General features: G+C 40.0%; 1 protein-coding gene across 1 annotated transcript in view; it reads left to right on the forward strand.

Annotated features, from left to right (window-relative positions):
* LOC122799918 (PDZ and LIM domain protein 7-like) overlaps positions 1–25,185 on the forward strand; it is a 1,210,551-nt gene that overhangs the window by 765,499 nt on the left and 419,867 nt on the right. Inside the window, exon 5 of the mRNA XM_044069320.1 lies at positions 9,022–9,212. Coding sequence (XP_043925255.1) covers positions 9,022–9,212 — 191 coding nt within the window. The remainder of the gene's footprint in view (positions 1–9,021; positions 9,213–25,185) is intronic.

Raw genomic sequence — 25,185 nt, forward strand, 5'->3', positions numbered from 1 at the left:
AGAGAGACATATTGCTGGCCAACTCCTCCTGCGTTCGGGGGAAGTATGTGTGCTCATTGGCATGTGGTAACATGGAATCCAGGAACTGGTGTAGTACCCTGGATGATGATGCCTGTGAGAGCCCCATGATATCCCCAGTTGGTCTTTGAAAGGTACCTGTAGCTAGTATTCTCAGGCTTACACATACCTTCGTATCCACTGGAATGGATTCCCCTCTGTTTGCTCTGGCTCTGAGTTGTGGCTGGCACAGCTCCACAAGTTGGTGTAGGATGTCCCTGTCCACCCTGTAATGCTCTACTATCTCCAGATCAAGTAGCCCCTGGTAGGTTACCCTGGGTCTGAACACTCTCCTCCTCCTCTGGTGCCTGAGGTGGTCGTGTGCATCATCCTACACACCACCTTCAGTCTCCAACCCATGCTGGTGGATCAAAGCTGTGGCAGCCCCTAACATGTACATAATAAAAGTTCCCCGTCTATATACACCACTGATGCAGATTGTATGGGAATACACAAATGTGTGTGAGGTGCTTTTACACTTTATAGTATTGTGCCATGGATGCTACTGATGTCAGTGGGTGTGTATGAGCTATTCCAGCTGCAGCATGTCTTAATTATAGGTTTTGCAATGAGTACTGAAAGTGTGGGGCCTTTACTGTGGAGATCTACTTGCCTGCCTTGATTAATCTGTTGCCCTTTAATTAACTTTTAGACCTGGATCCCCTCCCATTATTAGGCATGCATCCCCCTGCCGTCTTTCTTGTTTTGTAGTTTCCCTACCCAGTCATGGCAAAATGTGCCTTATAGCTGATATACTGCAAATCGGCTTTGTTCTGCTTTGACACTTTACTGTTCTTTGCAGTCCAGCCGCTCCCCTTTCCTGTTCTGCAGGTAGCTGCTTGCAGCCTTGTTAGCTGTTGTCAATGGCCCACTGTAGACTCCTAGGTGTTAGTCATTTGTACTCCAATTTCACTGCTGCAGCATTTCCTTATTTCTTTCCTATGTCCTTCCTGTTTCAGCTGCAGTGCGCGCCTCGCATACCCATTTACCGGGTGTACGTGCATTTTCACCTCCATTCACATGCATACTCTGTTACCTTGTGTACTCTTAGCTAAGCATAGCTATGGCCAATTCGATACACCCCTATCCTGCAGCTTTGCCTAGTTAGAGGCAGACCAGTTTAGCAATGTTCCAATGTGCTTACAGCAATGGCGACACACCCCTCACTTGATGTCATCTTTATCTCAAGGGCACACCCTCGGTGTTACAATGCTACGCTGAGGTGCATCCTTACACCAGCGGGGAATCTGCGAGTCACTGTTGGTTCTCTCATTTACATGGCATTGCCTACTAATTCCTAGCTACTGTGCATAACACTGTCACTGCCCTTTAGCAACCCTTGTGCCATAAGTATGGTGTAGCATGCCTGCCATTGACTATTATGGGGAAATCGTGATATGTGTTTCATTGCGGTTTTATTCTATATTTTTATATATTCCTTGTGATCCCCTTTGTGCACAGCTTCCCTGCGCTTCCACGTCGCGATAGTGCAACTATATATATTAAATATTAATTTTATATTTTGTACATTTTTTTTTTATGCCAGTGGCTATATATTTAGCCATTTGCATATATTAACAATATAATACATGTTTGGTCGGCTGTCATGGCTCCGATTTTATGTTTGCAAAAATGTAAACAGTTTTCTACGGTTTACATTTCTGCATGCTTACACTACGCCTGCACCACTTCCTGAATCGCTACATATCTTCATTTGCATGCTGCACTGCTGCACATGGGGTAATTAGCATACAAGGCTCGGGAGTTGTGCGGGCGTAGCGTACACAGGTAGTGCATGTGGAAACAGCTCGTACCTGAATTGCTCGGCAGCCATATTTGGTGTTAGAACGCTGATGCTACGCCTGCACCTGGTGCAAGCTTCATGAATCTCGGGGCCTGTTTTTGTTGAGCTTTTTACTTCTGAAGTAATGACAGTAATTCAGATAGAATTAGGCCATTGGTGGAATCTACATACTGAGCAGGTATTCTACCAACACCTCCAGTGGAAACTGTAATGCAAAATGTCAGTCACAGGAAGTGAAGGACCCAGGGCATCTAGTACCTGTATATAAAAGACCAAGTCATACTCCTCCATAAGTCCCATGCAGTACCAATAAGATGCTTACTATAAAATGCTCCTAAGATTGATACTTGTACCCTTATGAATTCCATTGCAACACATTGCTGAATTTGACTATGACAATTAACTTGTTGCAAATCATGGCATTTTATCTGGTGGCATATATAGTACGCTTACTTCTTTTTGATGTAAGAATAGTCCCATGCCAGTAATATGGAACTTTTGAAATTTCAGTATGCCAGTCCTTTCAACTTAGCAAACTTATGTAAAATCTTAAGAAGATACGGACCTAACAAACTAGATCTAAGAAGGGGGTTGACATTATGGGTAAGGTGTTTACCAGATAAACACAAGGTACAGGGTTTTATTCTCATTTCTAGTTATTGGCTACCTTGGGAAACATAGCTAGGCTTATAAAGTCCCCCAATGTCATTAGCCTAGTAATCCCCTATGAACCTGCGAGTTTTAGTAATAGTTGGGAAAGAAATACAGACCTCTGTTTCCTTTTTCTTTTCTAGCAGAACCTAAGTGACTGACCCCTCAAGGGGGTAATGTTAAAGGGATACAGACTTTTTATGACTTGCATAGGCATCATCACATGCCCTTCTTTGTTGTAAAACAGTACTGCTCACTGAACAGAAGCCAACATCTTTGCCCAAAGCATAAGATCTCATCATTCTGTAAAAGGTGAACTTGGACTGGACTAAGCAGAAAGCTAATAGTCGTATATCAGCCCTGTTAACTGATACTGCCACCAAGGATGGACCCCCCCCCCCGAATACTTAATTTCTTACAGCTGATGAAATATTATGGTAGAATCTTTAGCCACTACCATAAATTACCATTGCACCTTGAGGAAATGAACTAGTCCATCTTATCAATATCTTCAAGACTCGTTCTTGAATATCTGAGTTGTATTCTAATGCTGGAATGGAATGAAGTTAGAGTTTGTGGTTGTCCTGACATGCCTGCAGTCAGACTGTTTGTGTTGTCCAGGTAAAACACTGGTGCCAAAGAAAACGATGAGATGATGGTGCTGAAGACAGAAATTTCCGGATGGAGTTTACTCATAACTACTAGATCTGATGACAGTGAGACATGCATACACCGTGTGAACCTTTGCTAATAACGTGATGCAAGACTCTTATTTCACTGCAGACAAGTGCTGTAAAAATCCTGGATTGCTGTGGCAAGAATTGGTGCTTAGAGATGGAAAGAGATGAATAAATTACTATTTCACGATAGCTTCTAGAAATCTCTATGATCTAAGTTTGTCATGGCTGCACATTCACTAAGATTCTGCGCCCCCCCCCCCCTTCACCACTCCTCCCTAGCCCTCTTGTCTTACAGAGGGCTGGTACAGATGGAGTCTGTCCTAATCATCTAAAAGAACAGCAGAAACTCAGGGTTTCTGTTTTAGCCAGATTCCACAAGTCCTTCCATTAATATGGAAGGTAATCCATTATTTATGTATCACTCTCACTAACTACATACAAATATGTGCCTTACTAAGGGGTACTGAAGAAAGTAATAGCAAATAGGGCTGCCTAACGATTCAGTAATCTCTAGCAGTGAATATCGATTCATGCCTGGTCATAGTGAGCACTAGGTACCTGGCTGCACTGAGACCATGTTAGGGCATGGGCAAATAATATTTAATGTTCTCTGTTTATTGACCATACCATAGAGGTTTGACATTACTTCGTACTGGCCATTTTACAATTATTCCATGAAGTGGTCCCACAAAGACCTCAGTATATCAAAGAGGTTTTAACTGTGTATTTAAAACAAGCTGCAGACCTATGTACAGGACTCTCCCTCCTTCCTTTTCCTGAATGATCCACACTAGGGCTGCTACATTTTCATTATTTAGAAAATTATTACTTATTAATGCTACTGGACCGACTAACACTCTGTTACATGCCGATAGTGATATGATGGTGATTTGGCACAGCTGCATTCTGTTTCCCTAAATACTGAGTATGACTCCGGTGTAATCCATGACCTAGACTGATGCTATTAATGCATAGTGTACATTCCTGCTGTTAAGAGATTAGAAATGTTTTGTTTTTAAGAGTCTTGGCTCATGATTTATGTCACATCTCTTTTTCAGAAAGCAAACTGAATGCAGAGCTCAAAAAATAAGAGTGGTGGAGGCCTCACTGAAGGTCATAGTCTTATTAGCACCTAAAACCAGACGGGTCCTCTAGGACTTCTCAATTTAAAAAAGGAACACCAGTCAAAGATTTTGTGAAAAAAAATGCCATAACAGATTGATTTGTGAGCAAACCATGACTTTCCCCACCTCTCCTGTTCTTTTCTTTTGCAATGTTAAACCCACTGGCCATGAATTGTCCATTGTACATTCTACTGTAAATTCTGTAGTTCATTCTCATTAGTGATCACAATAGCATATTATTGTGAAGTAGCACCAGTAAATGCTTGTTACACTTACATTCATATCTTCATGCACACAGCAGTACACATACTTTCTCCCCACCCCCTTTTTCCAGATTATTTTAAAATATCCCATATGTACCAGTACTTACTGCTTCCTTACAGAGTAGCTGCAACCGAAAGCAGGGTGTATATGATTTATGTACAATTTAAGTACTTTATTGTGCTGTAAGCAGTCTAAATTGTTCTTAGGCTAGCAACAGAATGTGAGTAATAAACATCTGCTATGTACGTAGATATAAATACATACCAATGGGGATGCTGCAACTTCCCCTGCCTGTCCCAGCAACATGCTAGTCACTCTGATTTATGTTAGTGTATATAATTCAGTACATATTATTGTTAGGTTTGGCCTTTTTATAATTAGGAGATTATTCACAGTATTCTGCTTGGAATTTGTCTTGGTCCTTTTCTTACATATAAATAACGAGCCACTCGCTGAAGTAAAAGAACAAAAGTTTTACTGAATAAATGTTTAACATCTTATATGGTGATACGTATACTGAAGCCTCATTAAATGAGGTTAATATTGCATATAGTAGAATTGATAGTGACCTGTTGGATATGTTAATGCAGGATCAGATTGACCTGGATGAGTACAACTATATGTCCACGGATGTTCCAAAAGTCCCAGGGATTTTTGGTATTCCCAAGATCCATAAGAACTTGTGTAACCCTCCTCTTAGGCCAGTAGTGGATTCATCCTTGTCTAAAACCAGCTATATAGCTAAATACTTGGATTACAAGTTGAAGGAGAGAGTTATGGCCATCCCTCATTTGTGCAAGGATTCGTGGCATTTTTTGGATAAGTGCAAAGGTGTTGATGTGGTCAATCAGAATGTCACTTTTCTTACTATTGATGTCAAAGACTTGTATAGTTGCATCCCTCAAGATATAGGCCTTGAATGGTTTTCTGAATTCTTGTTTGAAGAGTTCGGGTTACCTCAGGCTACTAATAATATGTTAACGCAACTGATGGAGTTAGTGCTCAGGAACAATTATATCTTTTTTGAGGGACACTATTTCAAGCAACTTGAGGGAGTGGCCATGGGTTCTCCATGGCCCACTTTTTGCCAACATGGTGATGACCTGGTGAGGGAAAACCTATTTATTTACCTCTACTTTGTTTAGTAATGTTATCTTGTATCTGAGATATTTGGATGATTTATTTATTGCATGGAAGGGATCTGAGGAAGGTATTGTAGAATTTATGAACTACATTAATGGAAGTACTGCATTTTTGAAATTTACATACAATCTTGGGGTGGATGGGATTTCTTACTTGGATATTGTTTTGGTTAAAACCAAGGATGGTTTGCAATCAAAGATTTATAGAAAGCCAACATATTCAAACAGTATTTTACACTTTGATAGTAGTCATCCCATGCACGTCAAGCGAGGTATAATCAAGGGGCAATTGGTAAGAGCAGCCTGGATGGTGTCAAATTACAGGGATTTCATTGACGAATGTGATTTCATGTGTCAGATGTTCATGGATAGAGAGTACCCCAAGTATTTGATCAATAATGTCAGAAGGGAGGTGATAGATAAACGTGTAGTTGGCCATTTTAAGCCCATTTTGAACAACTTGGGCAAAAATGTTTTGAGCATGGTGGGCCCACCTACCGATGTGGATATAACCAATTTGGGTGACCGTGAAGTTACTGTTGATTCAGTCAATTTGATCATGTCTATCAGAACGGGAGGGAGGAATGATTTATCTTGTCCGTTGGTGACTACTTTTTCCAATGATAGCTGTACTATACAAGCTATAGTTAATAAGAATTGGACTATTTTAAATAGTGATTCGGGGCTGGGATCTTTTTTTGGGACACACCCTGAATTTGTATTTAGACGAGGTAGGAACATTAAAAATTTATTGGAACAAGTTAAGGGCTGTAAGGTACAGGGTAAAATGGTAGCTTGTGGTGTGTGTAGTCAGTGTAAAAATATATTGGTAACATCCAAGGTTAAGATTGTTAACAGGGTTGTTTCCATTAAGGGTAAGTTTAATTGTCACACGCAAGGTGTGATGCATGCTGCCCTGTGTTCACAATGTCCCGGTTTTTATGTCGGGAAAACCCAACGTAAATTGAATCAGCGCATTTACGAGCATCCTTATGATGTTCGTAAGTGTGATGAGAAAAATGCTTTATTTAGACATATTAAAATGTTCCCTGACCATGCATTTAAATTTGTGGCGTTGCAGCAGGTCAGGAGGGGGGATTGTGGAGGGCCTTGGAAGTTATGATTGGACGATAAGGAAACTTAGTGGCAGGTCTTTCTTAATGCCCATATCTTCCCTGGGTTGAATGACACTATTTCCATTAGTAGTAAATTAAAGCTCAGGGTATTAGATAGATTAAATTTTTTTCTTTAATATCATTATTATGTTTGTAGGTGAATAATGTGTGCATTTAATATTGTCATGTATATTTATTATTCAGTATATTTATGTAATTTATATATGTTATAATTCTTTGATTCAAGTCTATAGGTTTATCACCAATTAGATTGATTGTATTTGATTAATTAATTGAAGGGGTTGGGTGTACTATATAAGCTGAACTGTTGTATCATTGAATTGCCTGATGAAGTTTGGTCTATGTGCCTTACGAAAGCATTAACGTCTGTATTTATTACTGAGTGTTTTTATGTTTTCAGTAAAACTTTTGTTCTTTTACTTCAGCGAGTGGTTCGTTATTTATTTTTTTACTGGTTGGTGTGTTTTTGGCGTTTATTCTTTTCTTACATATATTTTACTTTCTGATAAACAAACTGCTTAGAAGTTTTTCCTGTTACTAAGGAGGCCAGAGCTCCTTGAAGTAAGGTAGTACAGATTAGAGTACTAGCTTGTTATTTTCATGCCGGGTGCTGTCCCCTGATATAGCACCCCCCTTCAAAGTTAAGTGGAGGAGCAAATACGTAAATAAATAGTTATTTCCTTTTAAACTGTAAACAAACTACATTTGTAGCTAGCTGCTACAGCTAAAGCCACACACACAGTGCTAAAATGCTTCACTTCTGACTGTAAATGCAAAACCTGCATTCATTTGCCAGTAATGCACTGAAGATCAATTGGCAGCAGGTGATCATGCCCCTTAACACTGTGCACCAAGGGTGGTAGCATCCTGTGCCCCACTCTGCTAGTAATGGCTCTGGTACAGGTGCGTACTGGTCACTACTTTGCATCAGTGAAAGCAGCTGCTCCCCTAAACAGTTTCTGTTCCACACAATGCTTCCCATGGAACTCTGTCTGTAGGTATTCCACCTTCTCTTTAGACCCTTTGCTGTGGTAGAACTGCATTGATACTACTCCTATTTAGTCAAGTAGGTATACATGGTGCTGTTTGCTTGGGAGAAGGCTCATTCCAGAAACTACTAAAATGTTTGCCAGGATGCATACTGAACTGCACCCTTGTATCCCTTTTGGAAGGGAACTGCTTCAGAAGTATGTCTCAGTCTACTGACATGGCACGTAGCCTGTGTGTATGTCTCCACATTTGTTTGTGTATCATTCTGCTGTAAGTGGAGTTTCGTAGATGGATCTGAAGGGTTATTATACCCATACTGTTGTGGCGGGAGTGTTGCCTAGCCAGTTATGCTTTCTGTAATTTGTTGAATTTCGCTGAAAACTTGGTAAATGAAATAAAAAGACTGCATGTAGTGAAGCGTAAGAGCAATAAATCCCGAATTTATTAAGGTATCAGCTTTCCATATAGTACTTCCGTTCTGTGTAGGATGTGCAGTGATGAAAACTATTTTTAAGCATCCCATGTTGTTTGAAACATCTTGGTAGCATTACACACCTTAGATAATGTCATAAAAGCAGACCATTTTAAACTAAAAAAAACACACAGCTGTTTGTACTGTGAAGCAAAAAGTTCTTCAATATCTAGAAGTGTATGCTGTTGGCACATGATCTCAGTTGAACATTCATGTCTTAGACATCCTTTTCCAAGCACAATGTTTTCCATTTTTGTCTATGTGGAATGGAATAATTGTTTCATATTACAGTGTATTTACATTACTGCTTACTCAAGTCTACAGGCTGATACAGCTATGCCTTTGTGTGTAGTTTTGTATCTCTGCAAGTGTGTGTCAAATTGTAATATGTAGAATTTTTATGTACATACAGCACTTGTACTCACATGACAGTACTATATAAATGAAATGCCCTGCTGTCTATGCAGTAAGCTATTGCAGCATCCTTGCTATTTAACGTGCATCATGGTTCCAGAATCTTTTGTAAAAAAAAAAAAAAAAAAAAAAAGTTTGTGTATAACCAGTTCACTTACAATTAGACCTTGTATATGTGTTATACTAGTTTGTGTTGCTATGTTTTAACTGCATGTTTGCCTGTTTTGTGCTATGTTTTTGTGAGTTTGGGGTGCTTTTTTTGTTTTTTTCCCCTCCCAATCCTTTAGGATTCACAGGACTACTATACCCAGAAGTATTCATTTTCACCTAACACAGCTCTTAATAAAACTGCCCGACCATTTAGCAGTGGGAGCTTCAAGGAAAACTCACAGGTAGGACCTGTGACAAGGCCAGTGAAGTACATTCCACCTACAACGGCATTTGCTGTAGACACTAATGTTCGGAAGCAGCAGTCTAGGTATGTTTGTTTAAAATCTTTATCTGGTCTAAGAGTCAGAAAATGGTTTCTCCTTGCGCACGACGCATGTTAAGTATGCTATAGTGCTGAGACTTGTACAAGGTTACAGCTAACGTCATTATGGAAGTTGTGAAATTTCAGACCTGGATTACAAATTACAAAATAATCTGAGGATTAGATCTGTTCTTTAGTCTTCCATCAATATTATATTTTTGAAATTCAACATTGCAAGAGATTGAGCCAAAAGTATTTCCCATTTTCTGAAGGTATATATATATTTTTGTTATTGCAATGTACAATAAAGATTCTTTTTAAAAGGTTTGTGTTGTATAACCTTTAGTTCCAAAATGAATAACCTAGAAGCTACATTGGGTAAAAAGGGAAAACTTTGCAATGCGAGTCATCTTTCCCCAGATTTTAACTGAAGCCTTTATTATGTTCGTAACTAATACTGTTGTGTTGTCATATGTGGCTCGTTATGTTTGACATACACAAAACATATTTTTTTGTATATGATACGAGTAAGGTGGAAATGCTTCAAAACCCTGTTTTCTGTTCCTGAAATGTAGAATGCCAAAGTCACCAATTAATTAAAACATGATAAACATTTTAAGGGAAACCATTTTCTATCTCTTGTTTAGTCACTTTGGATATTTAAGCAGCTGGTATATAATTAGTTTAGAAACAGAAATTCAGGGACACTGACTGTTTTCAAAACAAAATGAAAATACATTTTCAAAAGCCTAAAATCTGTGAATTATATCTGTGATTAAGTGCAATTTCTAGTCATTACCATGATTTATTTGTATTCTGTAGTGCATTTGCATATACATGTTTGTGTATATAGATATAGCTATATGTTTAACATATGCAAAATTAAAATGTATCAGAATTCTCAGTAAAGCAAGTTGACAGTATTATAAATGGTAAATGTGAGGAAAAGACATTTTTGGCATATGATGTAAAATGCCATAAAAACTGCTGTGAAAATCTTGTTTTTCCATTACTGACAAAATCCAGATCCAACATCTACCAGTATCAGTGTCCCTGAGGAAACTGTACAAGAAAATAGTACAACACATGCAGCCTACTCTGGAGATGGTTTGCTGGCTTCACTGCAGTGTGTGGTTACTGACACCACTTTTCATTATTCAAGCTACGCCGTCACATGCTGACGTGTATAGTATGTGTTGAGAGTAGTTTGGGCACTGGCCCATGCTCAGTCACATGTACACTGTACTACAGTTTGGATGGCATAGAACTTGTATGCACTTGATTTGCTGTAACAATGCTTTAATTAATCTTGACAACATACCTTTCAATATTTTACACTTGGCAATTCTTTGTAAAAGTCTGAGTACAAACCGTAGCAAACTGTTTGCAGTTGTTCGTTGAGACAAAGACTAATCAGTCGTGTTTTATAAACAGTTATGATTGACTCAGTGTGCATATCGGAAAAAATGAATGCTGCTTGAGTTGGTTAACATATTATATTTTCATATGACTTTCTCCTGAGGTTGTCTTTGTCATCTCTTGAATGTTAATTGTTTGTTATGTGTAACCACATGATTCAGTTCTGTAAGTCAGGTCTGCTCACATAAGCAGACACACTATCGATATTTTGATGATATGTCATTAGTGCATGTTTTTGTGCATGTAGATGTTTAATGCTTTAGAGTTCATGCATGTGCTGTGCATACACACACAATGCAACTATTAAGATGAATAGTATTGTCAGAAAGTATACCTAAAAAGTTAATTTTTTTTGTATCTAATACATTTGAACACTTGACTCTGCCAACATGATCATCATGGTCTTAGTGGGATCTTTTGTATTTGACATGCAAATTCATGACTAGTCAAAGATGCAGCTGAATATATGTAGTCATATGAAGTTGGTTTGCATATTATTTCAAATGCTTCGTTGGCAGAAAGTACCCCCCCCCCCCCTCAGTTTATCATCTGCTCATCAGAATACAGATGAACTATTTCTGATGTTAAGTTACTCTTCCAAAAAACAATTTCTTCCAGTCTGTCAAATCTAAAAGCTTCATACGTATAGCAGACAAGTTTCTGCTTTTGCCCTACCTGGTGCATAAACTCTCATGGGCTTCATGTGTCCATGACAAGCCCAACTTGTTTAATGTCAGAGACTCTAATAGTCACAAACTAAGAAGAATGTCTAACAGCCTGGCCCGTCTACATTAATTTTACTTAAAAGAGCCATTTGCAGTGGGCAGTGGCTGTTTTCCCCTCTTTTGAAGACTTGTCTCTCGCTCTGTGTAGAAAATTCCTGCATTGTCTGTCTCCTGTACTCTGGATGTATGCTTCTATTATCAAATACTGTAGCACAACACACCAGCTGTAGGAAGGCATGCCCTGTCTCTCAGTGCAAATATTTCTGCAGCTGTCTCAGGTTGGCTGTTATTCCTAGTGCAGGTCATGTGGGAAGGTTCCCCTATTTATTACTGTAGAGCTAAATGCTGGTTTCCCTGCAGTCATCACACCACTAGCACCTGAGCTGGCATTGCTTGTATTTCTTATAGAAGGAGCACAGCAGTAAGACATGCTTTAAATACAGCTGTTTTCATGTGACTGTGTGAGAAAGTTGAGGTCTCTCTTGTTGCTCATAGGCTTCCAGTGATGAGGGGTAGCTAGCACAACAATTGTCAGAAAGGTCAGTTGGCTTCCAACTACAAGTATATAACCAAAAATTGTAGATCACAAATGTACAAAAAATAAAAGATGATTTAAAAACAGGTTTCAACATTCACTATTAAAGCAAGCCACCCATTATCTACCTAAACATCAGGATTGCACCCCTCATGTCCTTACTACATATGAATACTAACTGCAAGGTAACTGTACCACAGTAGGAGGACTGATTGTACTTACCACACCCTTGTATTTGGCATCCCCACATTCATATTTCTCCTTCCACTGTTATAAGGAGCACACTTATGATCCTCAAAGTTTCAGTAAGCATCTGGGTCCTTCATGTGACCACAACCTTGAGTCAGAGTGAAAGAAGTAAGGTATGAGTGCAAGTATCTGGGACTGGCACCCACCACAGCCGGGGCAATCCACAGGAAGGGCCCAGTGCTCATCCAGAGTCACAGCTGCATATGCCTAAGCCTTTACTAACAGAGGCTACAGCAGATGTGGTCTTTCTCCATTCAGTGACCATGAGCTCCTTCTGTGATAATAAGAGACTCTTCAAAGTCCATTCGTCAACAGATGACCTAGAAGATATGGGAGGTATTCGATTGGCATCTACCTTTTGGGGGTGTGGCCCTGGGTACAGTGAATGATTCTGCACAACAGGTTATATAGTTCCATAGTTGATTTATACCCATTTCAGCTACTACTTTCACCTTCCTCTAAAGCTGAGCATTGCAGGCAAGAGTTTAGGGGGAGCCTGCTGGCCTTGAACCAGAGTCATTGGATGTTAGAGCACTGTTTGCTTTGCATGGTAGAAAAAGACTGAGAGGTTGCAGGTGTGCACCCTTAGGGAGTACAGTTTTATGCCGGCTTTGGCATGCTGTTCTCCCCACTTCATTGCATGATCCTTAATGTTTACTATATTGGACAACTGTAGACCACCACTTACTGGCATTAGATTGAGGAGGCTGTTTCCCCTTCTGCTTTGAACTTGTTTGGCAGGGGATTTGGAGGGAACATACACCTGTGTTTCTGAAATGGGGTAATTTTGTTAATGATACTGGCAATCGGTCTTTCACTCCCCCACCCAGATGACTCTTTGAAGAGAATCCATCAGATTAAGTTTATTTTCAGCGAACTGACCTGTTCAACCCAAATCTTTAACACAAAAGTGGCTGAACTGTTGTTCATGGATGAGTACTGAGGAACCTTGAGTCATCTCCTCTTCAGAAGCTATCTTAAAAGGCGCCATCTTTACAGTATGAAAGCACTCAAGACTCTTGCTGGCCAGCTTGTAAGAAGGCTAATTCCTCTTGCAAATTCTCCAAGGGCAGGAGTGAGGCATGTCAGGCATCCTAAGGCAGGTTACTGTGTTATCTGTGGTCAGCAATGACATCTTTCTACCTTTCCACTGGATGAAAGAGGTAAAAACAATGGACGTTGTGGGTAAGAGGGTATTTTCATTTACAATGTTGAGACTTAAAGTTTTTAACAGTCTCACCCATCCCGTTTCCAATGTGCCTTTGTGGATTAGGGCCTGATAAAGCATTTAGACGTTCTGGAGTCCATTGTCAAAGATTCTGTGGTTAAACTTTCTGTTGTATACTCTGTCAGCTTTCATGTAGTCAGATGTACTTTTTTGATTGTGCTGATGTTGTGACCAGGGCAGATGTGGCCATGCTTGCTTCAGATGCCATGGTTCAGGTTCTTCACAAAAACTGGTTTATCTATAGATACCCAGGGGAGGTCGTTTTTGCGTGTCTCTGCAGGAGAAATATGAAGACTGGCAAAAGAGAAAATGGCCTTGCCTACTGTTTACTGTAGCTAGACTTTATGATGCCCTACTGCTCAGTTTCTACCTCTATTACTCATCACTCTAAGAAGGCCAGTCAAAGTTGCTGGAAATTTGTGGAGCATTAGGCTGTCTTGCTGCCATGTCAAGACTCTCAGGAAGTAGACTCTGACTGAAGCTCAGGACTACATGTGAGAAGATGGTCCTTCAGGTTTCTTTCCAGCTTGCAGAATGACTCATACCTGGTAATCACTGGTCTTCAGTGGCCTTCATCCTTAGGCTCTTTGCTTCTCCTCCAGGAAAAACGTCTGTTGCTAGTACAGTCTTTCCTTACAGTGAGCTGGCCCACTCTGTACTCCTTAAATGGTCAGTAGAACCTTTCTTACCTTTGTAATGAGGGGTCACTTTATTCCTTTCCTGCCACATCCCATGGGGTTTGGGGAGAATATATCTCATTCTAGGCTGAAACAAGTTCAGTCAGCAAATTTAGTAAATCAGGCCTTGCATGGGAACACACCAGGGGTTGTTGTCCCTACTACCACTTCTACTACTACAGGGAGCCTGAATTGTGTTGCAGGATATTAGTAACCATGGGAACATCAATGACTGGGAGCCCCACAGGGAGCTTTGTTCAGTTCACTTTGGGGGTCCATATGTTTCAGTACGAGATGCTGCTGTTTGCTTCATTCTCAGTACTTGCTGTATTTGTTATAGCACATGAACAGCTTTTGGTTCATCAATGGGAGACCCCCAGTGGAGACATTTCATTAGTTTGTCATGGGCTGACCTCATTTTCATTGTAAAATGCTCTTATTTGCTCTCTTCTTTTTGCGTAGTGTGTTTAACATGGCTCTTAGCTCTAGTGGGTGATGCCTTGCAGATTTTGAACTACTGGCTTGTGGTGACTGTGGAAAGGTACTTTCTACTAGTGCTGTTTTCATATGCCCTACTGGGATAACCACCCTGTGGTCAACAGTGACAGCATATTGAAACATACTAATGCAGAATGCCTTGTGATCTCTTTGGCACAAACCAGATCCTTCCCATTCTCATTGGATAAGATTCCAAAGTAATGGACAGGATTTCCGTCTTTAACCAATGCAGAGTGTTCCCTGTGTGGGGCAGTGCTAGTCATTCTTTGATGCTGATCCTCCTGTCTGCAAAGAAGACCCAAAAAGTCATGGCTTTGATGTCTAGGATAAATTCTTTGGGCCTTATGATGGCCTGTGTCTCACCCATATGGTTTGCTCCTCTGTTCATGAGAATGTTTCGTTGGGCAGTGTTATACCTCTGGTTGCCATTGTCATACTTACCTGGATATGTAAGTCACATTCCATCCATCTGATTCTCATCAGTCTCGGTGTCGGGTGACCCTTCCTGTAAACTTGCTTGTCCTAGATTGTAATGGTCAGTGCTTCACTGACCGGAGTGGTGAGCTCATTTGTGTTCTTCCATGGTCTTGGGGAAGTGGGCCCCAGAGATGGGATTACACACCACTCTTTGTGTACTGCCAGGACTGCTCATCCTTCAGGCTCTGGAAAGGGGGTTGCCCTGAGCCATCTTACTTTGGTCACATGGTTGGACCATGGATTGGCACATTGATAAACATGGTAGTTTGCATTAACACCATCGCTGAAGAGAGGTGTGTGTTTGGCAGTGGACCATAGGACTGGGTATCACCATCATAGCCATTCACATTAGTGGTGATGTGAATGTGCCAGCAGAGTCAAATGCAGGTCCTGTTCTTTCTTCACAGATGAGGATAAGGGAAGCCAGTTTACAGAGGATCTTATGAAATTCATAAAGTGGGGAACCCTGGAGATTCTACTGTTCACAACAAAAGACAATATGCTGCATTCACAGTTCTACATGTTGAAGGGCACAGCAAGTTTGAGTGCATGCCTTACTCTTCCCCGGCAGGAGAAATTCCTGTACACATTCTTGCTGTTTCACCGAGTTCTCTGTTTCATTACGACAGTAAGAGAAGAATGAACAGGCTCCCTTCCTTCACACCTTGGTAGCAGAGAAAGCTGTGGTTTTCAGGTGTTGGCGTCTCTCACAGTAAACAAGTACATTCCACTGTGAGCCAGAGAAGTCTCTGTCTCTGCCGTGGCTACAGCTCATTCCACCTTCAGGCACTGTACTGCCCTGAGATCATTTTTTTGCCGGTGGATCCACCTTCAGGCATTGTACTGCCCTTAGATCCTCTGATCCCAGTGGATCCACCTTCAGTAGTTGTACTGCCCTGAGATCCTTTGATGCCAGTGGATCCACCTTCAGGTGTTGTACTGCCCTGAGATCCTTTGCCAGTGGATCCACCTTCAGGTGTTGTACTGCCCTGAGATCCTTTGATGCCAGTGGATCCACCTTCATTCATTGTGCTGCCCTGAGATCCTTTGATGCCAGTGGACCCACTTTCAGGCATTGTACTGCCTTGAGATCCTTTGATGCCAGTGGATCCACCTTCAGGCAATGTACTGCCCTGTAATCCTTTGATGCCAGAAGATTCACCTTCAGGCATTGTACTGCCCTGAGATCCTTTGATGACAGAGGATCCACCTTCAGGCATTGTACTGCCCTGAGATCCGTTGATGCCAGAGGATCCACCTTCAGGCATTGTACTGCCCTGAGAGATCCTTTGATGCCAGAGGATCCACCTTCAGGTGTTGTATTGCCCTTCCATCCTTTGATACCAGTGGATCCTCACCTAGCTGGCAAAAAGCCTCTGACTCTTCAGCTGTTGCTCTAAGTAGAAGTTTTCAGTGTGTGTGTAAATGTACCCCCAACCTCATTCACTGACTACACTGATGATTCTCACTATGAGGCACTTATTTGACTCTAGTCTTAGTTATCTCATCATCTGTGTATATGTTTCTGCCCTGTCAGTTCATCACGACTACTGTTAATTAAAAGATAGCACCATGTATAGTTAAAAGATAGCACCATGTATAAACACTTTTCCATGAAAAACTAAAATTAGGAAGGTCAGACTTCAGGCAGCTGAAATTCACTATTAACACCCCCCCCCCACACCAAGCTTATAACAGACTGTGGAGTTATTATTTTTTGGCTTCACTCTACTGACCATCTTATATATTTACTCTCCCATCAGAGCTAGCATAACTTGCTTCCTGAGATGATAAGAGCTGAGTGGTGGCAGGACATCTTGAATGGATATTATTAGATTACTGCACCACTCTTTTTGTAGAGGAATACAGAACAATGGCATGTCATATCAGTCTTTGTCCTGCAGATTTGGAGATTATTGTGCTTTTGGATAATCCAGTGCTTTTCAGCTGTATTGTCACTATCAATTCTGAAAATTATTAAAAATCGCACGCCCTTTTCTCTGACTTTAATCACTGTTAAAAAGAACATGCTGAGCACACATTTACGGTAATGCACTTTGACTTGTCTAAGCTCATTCCTTTCCCATTTGTGAATCTAATTTAGTGCAACACTAAGATGGGGAAAAAGTGTCTAGCAACCAACCCCTATATCCCCTACCCACATCAGAATAGTTAATTGCAAATTTTCTGACTTGCCTTAACTCATTACAGCCAGGTGATGCCGGTAGGTATTTCTGCAATTACATCCTACTGATGACTCTAGGCATTATATATTCCTTGTTTATATTTACATTAATATTTTTATTTATTTGTTTATTTATTTGACATTTGTTAACCAGGTTGATCCTACCGAGCCAGTGGATTATTTTCAGTGGAGACCCGAGGAGAAAAGCTCCCAGTACAGAGAAGTCCAGTATGATAAGCATATTTGTAGGTACAGCACAAATCTTAGCGGTCTTATGTACTACGTAAAGCAATTAATAAGTCAAAACATGCTGCGTACAAAGGATTCAAAGATTTAATCTTCAACCTTATGCAACAACAAACACGACTGTATTAATATTTGACCTCTGTCTAGTGCAGGTAAAAATGATATTAATTCATATAATATTTATTTATTATGAACATTTCATGTTATTCTAAATATCTCAACAATGAAATAGCACAGACAGAACGGTTTAACATCTTATGAAAGCACTCATCTGAATAAGCAGAATGCTGCTGTGACAGTATGTGTGTAACTTGTGTTTCCTGAAATATTGTTAAGTTGTTTATAAAATATTAGACACTTAAGTTATTGTGTTTATGGTGACTTAGAAGAATAAGTGTAAAAATATTTTGTGCTGAAGAATTTGCCATAACTCCTATGGTTACAGAGATATGAACATTTGTTTGAAATGCGAGGACATAGTTTGATTTTATCAAAAAGCTTATGCCCCACCCATTGGAAGTTATAACACAAATGTTCGGAGTTCTGTTGGAAGGAGTAAACGGACTAGAACTTTTTCAGACATTTAAGATTTCAGATACTTCATTTGGTGACTTTGTGACATTTCCATACCGCTGCTGCATTCGTTGGTGATATGGCCCTTGATAATTTATGCAATGGAGCCTGATTGGTCTTGGGTAGTAGACGTCATGGAAGTATAGCAGAAGCTCAGGCCTGAGCAAGGCTAGTAGTGTAGGATGGCAGCAGCTGGCAGTGTATATTAGCAAGGACTACTTATGTACAGCTAGATCATGTGCTTATAACATGTAGATGTGCCACCGACTATTCATCTAACATTAAAACTTGACTAAAAATAATAATAATAATAATCAGAGCCCTAATAACCTGCTGTGCTGCGCTGCCTCCACATACTGCATGACCTCATTACTGCAGAGGTAAGTCTGTTGAACACTCCCTCATTCTACCAAACAAATGTGCCCTTCCCTGAATCTGTTAGTGACTGGGAGATCCCACAGTATTACCACTAGCCATTAGCTGACAATATGGTTTGATGCTTCGCATTTTAGTTTTCCAGCTATCCCATCCATAAAATACAGTTAAAATCGTGACCCATATAACAGATACAAGGTTTTCTTCACCTGAATGGCCTGTAAGTGAATGAAGTTTGATATGAATGCCTGTCTGTGGCCGGTAATCTGTTTAAAGGATACTAGGAATGTATCTGCTGCCATCTCATTCAAGCTAAGGAACATTTTTCATCATGATATTTTGTCATTAAAGCAGTTACGCAAGTGCCAGGGAGAACACAGATGACGTGATTTATTTCTGCTCATATCCAAAATAGTTCTGAATCTCTTGTGCAGGTTTGAAAATATGTTTTGCGTAAGTAAGGACTGGTTGAAAACGTGGATTGAACTATCAGAATTTTGACTTATCTACCTGAAGTTTATCTCACATAAAAAGTGTTTAATGGGATGGATCATTTTTAAGAGATGACTCACTAAACCATCTCTAATTTCACTAATATCACTAATAACCTGCACACCTGTTGGTTATTGGAAGACATTTTTAAGTGAACTGAATTACTATATTATATCTATTGAAACCAGTTTGATAACATATATTACATAGGTTTTAGTTGAATCTGGTGTTATTTTTATGTGCTGGATTGTGTTGAATTGACATAATTCAAAGACAAATCCAAGCTTTAAAATTTAAATTCATTTTTTCAAATCTCTAAACCTAGAAATGTGAAACAAAAAGCTCTGCAGTTCTGCTTCTTTCCATGCCATGCATGCAAGAGAATAACCAGTAGAATTTATTTAAAACTTATTTAGTTTAAGCTGTTGACATTTCTCTGAATGCTTTATTCAGAGCAGGAATCATTTTATCAGTCCTAAATATTTTAAAATCCCATTTAAAATGTTGTATCAAAATATTCCTCACTTTTTTCTGCGAGTGTACCACCCTTTCTATCAGAAATACTTCCTCACGCCATGCTGTCTCTTGCCCCTTTTTTATTAGTTAAAATTATTATACCGCATATACTTACTGCTGAAATTCTGAAAGCAGTTTTGCAGAAAGACCCATGCCGCACCATTGGGAAGATTGTTTTGAAATAAGTGAGAAGTAATGAAAATTGTCTGGCAAGTATTTGTTTTATTGCTGTCAGTTAGTACATGAAACATATGTCGGATGTTAAATGTCAGCATACACTAATCTTGTTGCTAGTGAAGTTTGAGGGAATGGGCAAGATGGCCACAGCTGGAAGTATTTGTTAGATTTTATTTGCATCCACATCTGGAGAGTGTTACTGGAAGAAAACATTTTAAAATGCTTACTATGTCACAGTGACAGTGACATTATTTTGGTCAGATAATTTTGGAACAGGCTTTCATACTCAGATTTTTTCAGGATTTCAGTTTAGTTTAAAATGAATTTACTGAGGTATGTGGTTGATAGCCTTGTAGTACTGTAGAAAATGTACTGTTACCATCATGTGCACAGGTAATTTGAAGCATTTTTGCCTGGGATAAACATGTTAATCTTTGGCTGATGTCTGTTCATTCACAGGGCTTTGAGTAATATATCAAAAAGACGACTAGATTTGCAGTGCTGTGTAGTAACCCAGCACTGTAAAAACTTTGTTTCAAATATCCTTCTCCAGCCAGTGCAGTGGCATATAGCGATAAAGCCCTGACTGTGGCCCAGGTGACCAGAATTCATATAGCTGATTGGTTATCTGAGGTACTCATCATGCCCATCTTGAGTGAAGTGACATACATTTGAGGCAAATGGGGCAAACAGTGTAGGAGACTGGGGCAACTATCTCATAGTGGTATCAAGGATGGGCAGGATGGTTTGATGTCATCAGATCTGTGGAAAAGTGAAGGGTGATGAGGAGTCCCACTCTTGGAACATGCTAAGCAAGTTTTAGGGAAGGGGACTAATGTAGGGGGAAAAACATAGTGGCAGTGTGATGCTGAGTTGGGATGACCCATCTCCTCATTGGCCCCAACCCTCTAGAGAAAGTCCGGGGAAGTAGAGGAAGAAGTGGATACATCCAATGAACAGAGAAAGGCACTGGGTTTGTTGGTCAATTTTGTTGATAAAAAAAGAGAGACAAAAAGAAATATCCTTCACGTCATCAAAGAACAAATAATGTTAAAAGAACATTTAAATATTGTCCAGTGATATTGGCTTATAGAATCCATTTATCCTAATTTTCAGAATTTCCCAGGGCAGAAGTGAAAACATTACTGTAAGCAATTACTATACTCGTCAGAGTGAAGTTTCTTTAAATATTTGTCTGTATAAATAATATTTGTCTATATAAATAACAGCACCACATAACTGAATGAAAGTGTGTTCATCTGTGTAGAAATCCAGTGAATGTTTTGAATGAAGCCCAGGAAATGAGTGGGTGTGAAGCTGCATAGTGATAGGCAAGCAGGTGAAAAGATTTGCTTGTCGGGAGGTTATAGTTGGTGAGGAGTGGACAGGGATGCAAACAATAATGAAGGGCAGATGTTCATGTAGTTGAAATGACCTTTGAGGCAGTGTCTCAGGATGACTTGACAGAAGCATAGAAAAGGGATAAAAGAACAGAGATGAGTTAGTGTTGAGAGTCTCTGGTTAAAATGAGGGGAGACCCAAGACTTGAAATGATGAGGTAAGGGGGAGTCATTACAGGAATAATGATGTAAGTAGTGCAGATAGTAATGAGAACGTAAAGGTAGTGAGGGATTGTGAACAAAACTCACACCGCAGAAGACAGGATATGGAAATGTGGTCTCTGTATTGGTCTAGCTATGAAATTATTGAGGGCTTACTGCTGATGAGGGCAGGTTGTCTTGTCCAGTCCTTAAGTTCCCTGTGCTGGCATTTATTTCCTGTTCTTTGCTTGTCACTGAAGGAATAGACTTGAAGAATGCTGGAATGTAGTGGTGCAGATTTCAGTACAGCTAAACAGGGCTAGAACAAAACTAAGGGAGATGCGAAGAATGGGGTGAGGCCAGGAAGAAGGCAGATTAGATGTACGTTTTGAAAGAGGCAAATTAATTTGGAAAATAGGGACAGCTCAGACTGTACAACACTTTAGCAAACACATGAAACTGTTCTGGTAGGGGCATTTTATATAGCTTGGCTTCTGTAGAGGTTTTGAAGTTTAGAAGCAAGAAATGATCCATGTTTGTAGCAAATGAGAGTTTAGTGACACAGTCAATGAAAATGCTAATGTGGTAAAATGAATTAGAGTGCTGGGCAGTATCAGATATGTCTTGCTTCCTTCTAGGAGTATTTGTAAAGTATATGCTTATGCTTTGATCTTCATTCTGAGAAAGTCTTGTGGCGAATGCCAGATGAAAGCATTAAATTCAATAAAATACGTTCAGTGGTTTCACAGTCAGCTTTGTGTTTTATATTTCTTGATCTTCACTGTACTTTAGCTTAGTTTTGAAGCCTAACAGCCTGTGTTGGGGCTGAACAATCCAAAAGGATGACTACTTATATGGTTATTTAATTCTTGTACATATATAAGTGTGTGTGTGTGTGTGTGTGTGTGTGTGTGTGTGTGTGTGTGTGTGTGTGTGTGTGTGTGTGTGTCCCCATGAAAATACCCTTACTTTGCCTTCCTTGAGAATAACATTCCTTGACCTGGGAACATGCAGTGCACCACTTGCAGACAGATGTATATTTTGAAGGCAAATATGGTGAGTACTTCATGCAGAAATGTTTCTTTTATGGACCACTATTCCTTTGCTGAGGTTAAAAATAGCTTTAGTTATGAATATATTATTAAATGTTGTAGAAAGCATTTAGTAAAGTTGTCTTCATTTTTGCCAAGTGGCTGTGGGTTTGCCTGCCACGTAAGATGCTGTACTTCACTAGTCAGCAATTTAGTCATATCTTGCTAGTGTCTGAGGTTGACCTCCACCATGCATTGTGATCAACACAAGGCTACAGTCTGCTGTCTTCATGAATGGGCAAAAATTAAGAAAGTGAAGCACCTCTGTCCTGTAGAGGAGATTTCAGTAACACAGAAGGAATTCCATACCTGCATATGAGGTCCAACAGTACAGGTACATAACTCAATGCTCAAACAGCACTTGTAATCACATCCACAAACACCAGATTTTGTATAAAGGGGTGACACAAGTCATGACATTTGTATGCAGTTTTATAGGCATGAATCCTTTTCTCTTCCATGCTTTGCTTGCTGTAATAAGGCATAGGCAAGTGTAAGCTGTGCGGTAAACAAAAGTTCTGTAACATAGTTGCACTTGTTACAGTGCTAACTGAATTGTAGTATGGTTGAAAATGGTTCTGTGTAGCTCACTGTCATATTTACCAGGTAGAGAGACATCATCAACAATGCAACAGGCTTAAGGCAAGTAAAATGTGCATGCACGCACACACATGACAAAAGATGGAAAATTAAAGCAGATCACATAGCATTCTGCTTCAGGTATAAATAAAAACAAATAAAAAAAATAGTTCATTCTTACACTATCATCGGAACCAGCAGTGTGTTTTCCTTTGATTATCTTGACCAACCAACCATAATGACCACAACTGCTGGATCAAAGCGACAATATTTCCTTAACACTGTGACCTGTTACTACCTAGCACAGCAAGGTGTAGCCATAGTTGTGAGCTAATCAGACTCCCCGTCCCCAGACTTGCATAAACACTGTAGTTGTAGGCTACAAACTGTAGTTTGTGTTGCAGTTCTTTGAATCCTCTTTCAGAGTAGTAGTTAGTTAGTGCAGGCTGTGACCTAGAAGGAACTGTTGGCAGGTGGAATCAACAGGTCATAATGTAGTAAGAGTCATTTCCAGGTGATGCTGCAGCAAGCAGCAACCAGCTTATGTCGTCTGTCCTTTTATTTGCTCAACAGGGAAAACCAGCATGTGACCTCACACTGAAGATGTGTTTCTTTAGGAGTATCAAACTGATTGAGTAAATGTAGTCCATTAAAGAAAGTGAGATAACCAGTAGCTTTCACCTCTGGACCATTGCAAGGCCAGTATCCCTAGTTTCCTTCTGTGTCCCTGTCAGCCTGACTTTCCACTAGAAGCTTCATCCCAGTGTTAGCCTAGTGCAGTACACACCTGGGTTTTCTTCTTTCAAGAAATCTGACAGTTGCCCTCCATCATTTTTGTATATCTTTTCATTCCCTGCTGTTGATGACTGTTAGCCCCTATTTTCAGTCTTGCATACCTGTTTTCACCATTTCACCTTGGCCACTATACCCATGTGACCAGATGGCATGCTTTCCACTGGAACTTTGCCTTTTGATGCCTCTGTTATGATGATGGCCATTGCTGGGATGCTAGCCCTTGACTGACAGAGGGACATCATACAGACAGACATATTTTTTGTTCTGGCCCTTATTCATCTCCCATGAGCCATGATGTAGCTGCAGTCAAAGCAGGAGCACTGTGCCAGCCCACTGATGCTGGTACATTCCCATCCATCTACAGTGCTAGCTTGCTGACTCAGTAATTATGTATACCATTGTACGTGATACTAATGTACTTATCCCTGCCACCTCTTGCAGTCAGTGCAAAAGTAGACTGAACTGTGTGCCTGCTTAACCAGGATGGCTTAGCCTGTGTTGGCTGCTTACTTCCACCTTCTCCTTCTGACTTCTCTTGTGTCTTGGATGCTCATTGATCCATAGTTGTCTAGGTCATAGTCAGGGTGATATCGTTGTATACCATGGAGCCATCCCCTGCTGACTTGCATCTCTTGTTAACATGATAATGTTTAGTTATTTTATTAGGTAACACATAATCAGAGGTTCACGTATTAGCAGGATAATGTTTAGCTCTTTGATTCGATAACACATAGTCTGAGGTTCACATATTAGCAGGATAATATTTAGTTCTTTGATTGGATAGCATGTAATCTGAGGTTCACGTATTAGTATGATCATGTTTAGTTCTTTGATTAGATAATACGTAATCTGAGGTTCACTTATTATTATGATAATGTTTAGTTATTTGATTAGGTAACACATAGTCTGAGGTTCACTTATTAGCAGGATAATGTTTAGTTATTTGATTAGGTAACACATAGTCTGAGGTTCACTTATTAGCAGGATAATGTTTAGATGTTCTTCGTGTTTCACTGTTGCAATCATCACCTGTGGGTTTCCCTGCTGTGATAGCCCTCTGCCAGTCCGAATACCAGAGTCAGTGTTTTTTCGATCAGTTGCCATCACCTGTAGTCTGACATCAGGTCATCAGTGCTGTAAAGCAAGGCAGCCAATATTATTACATCAGTCTTTCTTGCTGTGGAGCCTGTAGCAGAAGCAGTTTGCACGAGTGCCAGTCGGTCGTACCAAAAGTTGAATTTCAGCTGAAAACGTCTAAAGCTAAGTATCCCGTTGGGGATCCATTTTTTTTTTTTTTTTGCATTAACCGATGTCTGAAAAAGTTAAAAAAAAGCAGATCCCACACCGAGACTTCCATTCTTACTGCGTCACTTGCTTAGGCCTAGACCATGACATCCCCTGTTGCCGGTTCTGTGCCCTCTTTAATGCGAGAACCATTCGCCGTAGAGCTCTTTTTGTAGACATTATTTTCATGTTCTGTCTTTGCATTCTGATATGGCGTCCATCAGTGAACAATCTGTGGACATTCTGAAAAAATGTAGAGATAAAGACAGACCACACAAGGCTAAGCCTTCCAACGATGGTACCGCTAAACAGATAGT

The sequence above is a fragment of the Protopterus annectens genome, chromosome 4.part0, assembly GCF_019279795.1.
Source record: "Protopterus annectens isolate FY-2018-M chromosome 4.part0, PAN1.0, whole genome shotgun sequence".
NCBI classification, from domain to species: Eukaryota; Metazoa; Chordata; order Ceratodontiformes; family Protopteridae; genus Protopterus; species Protopterus annectens.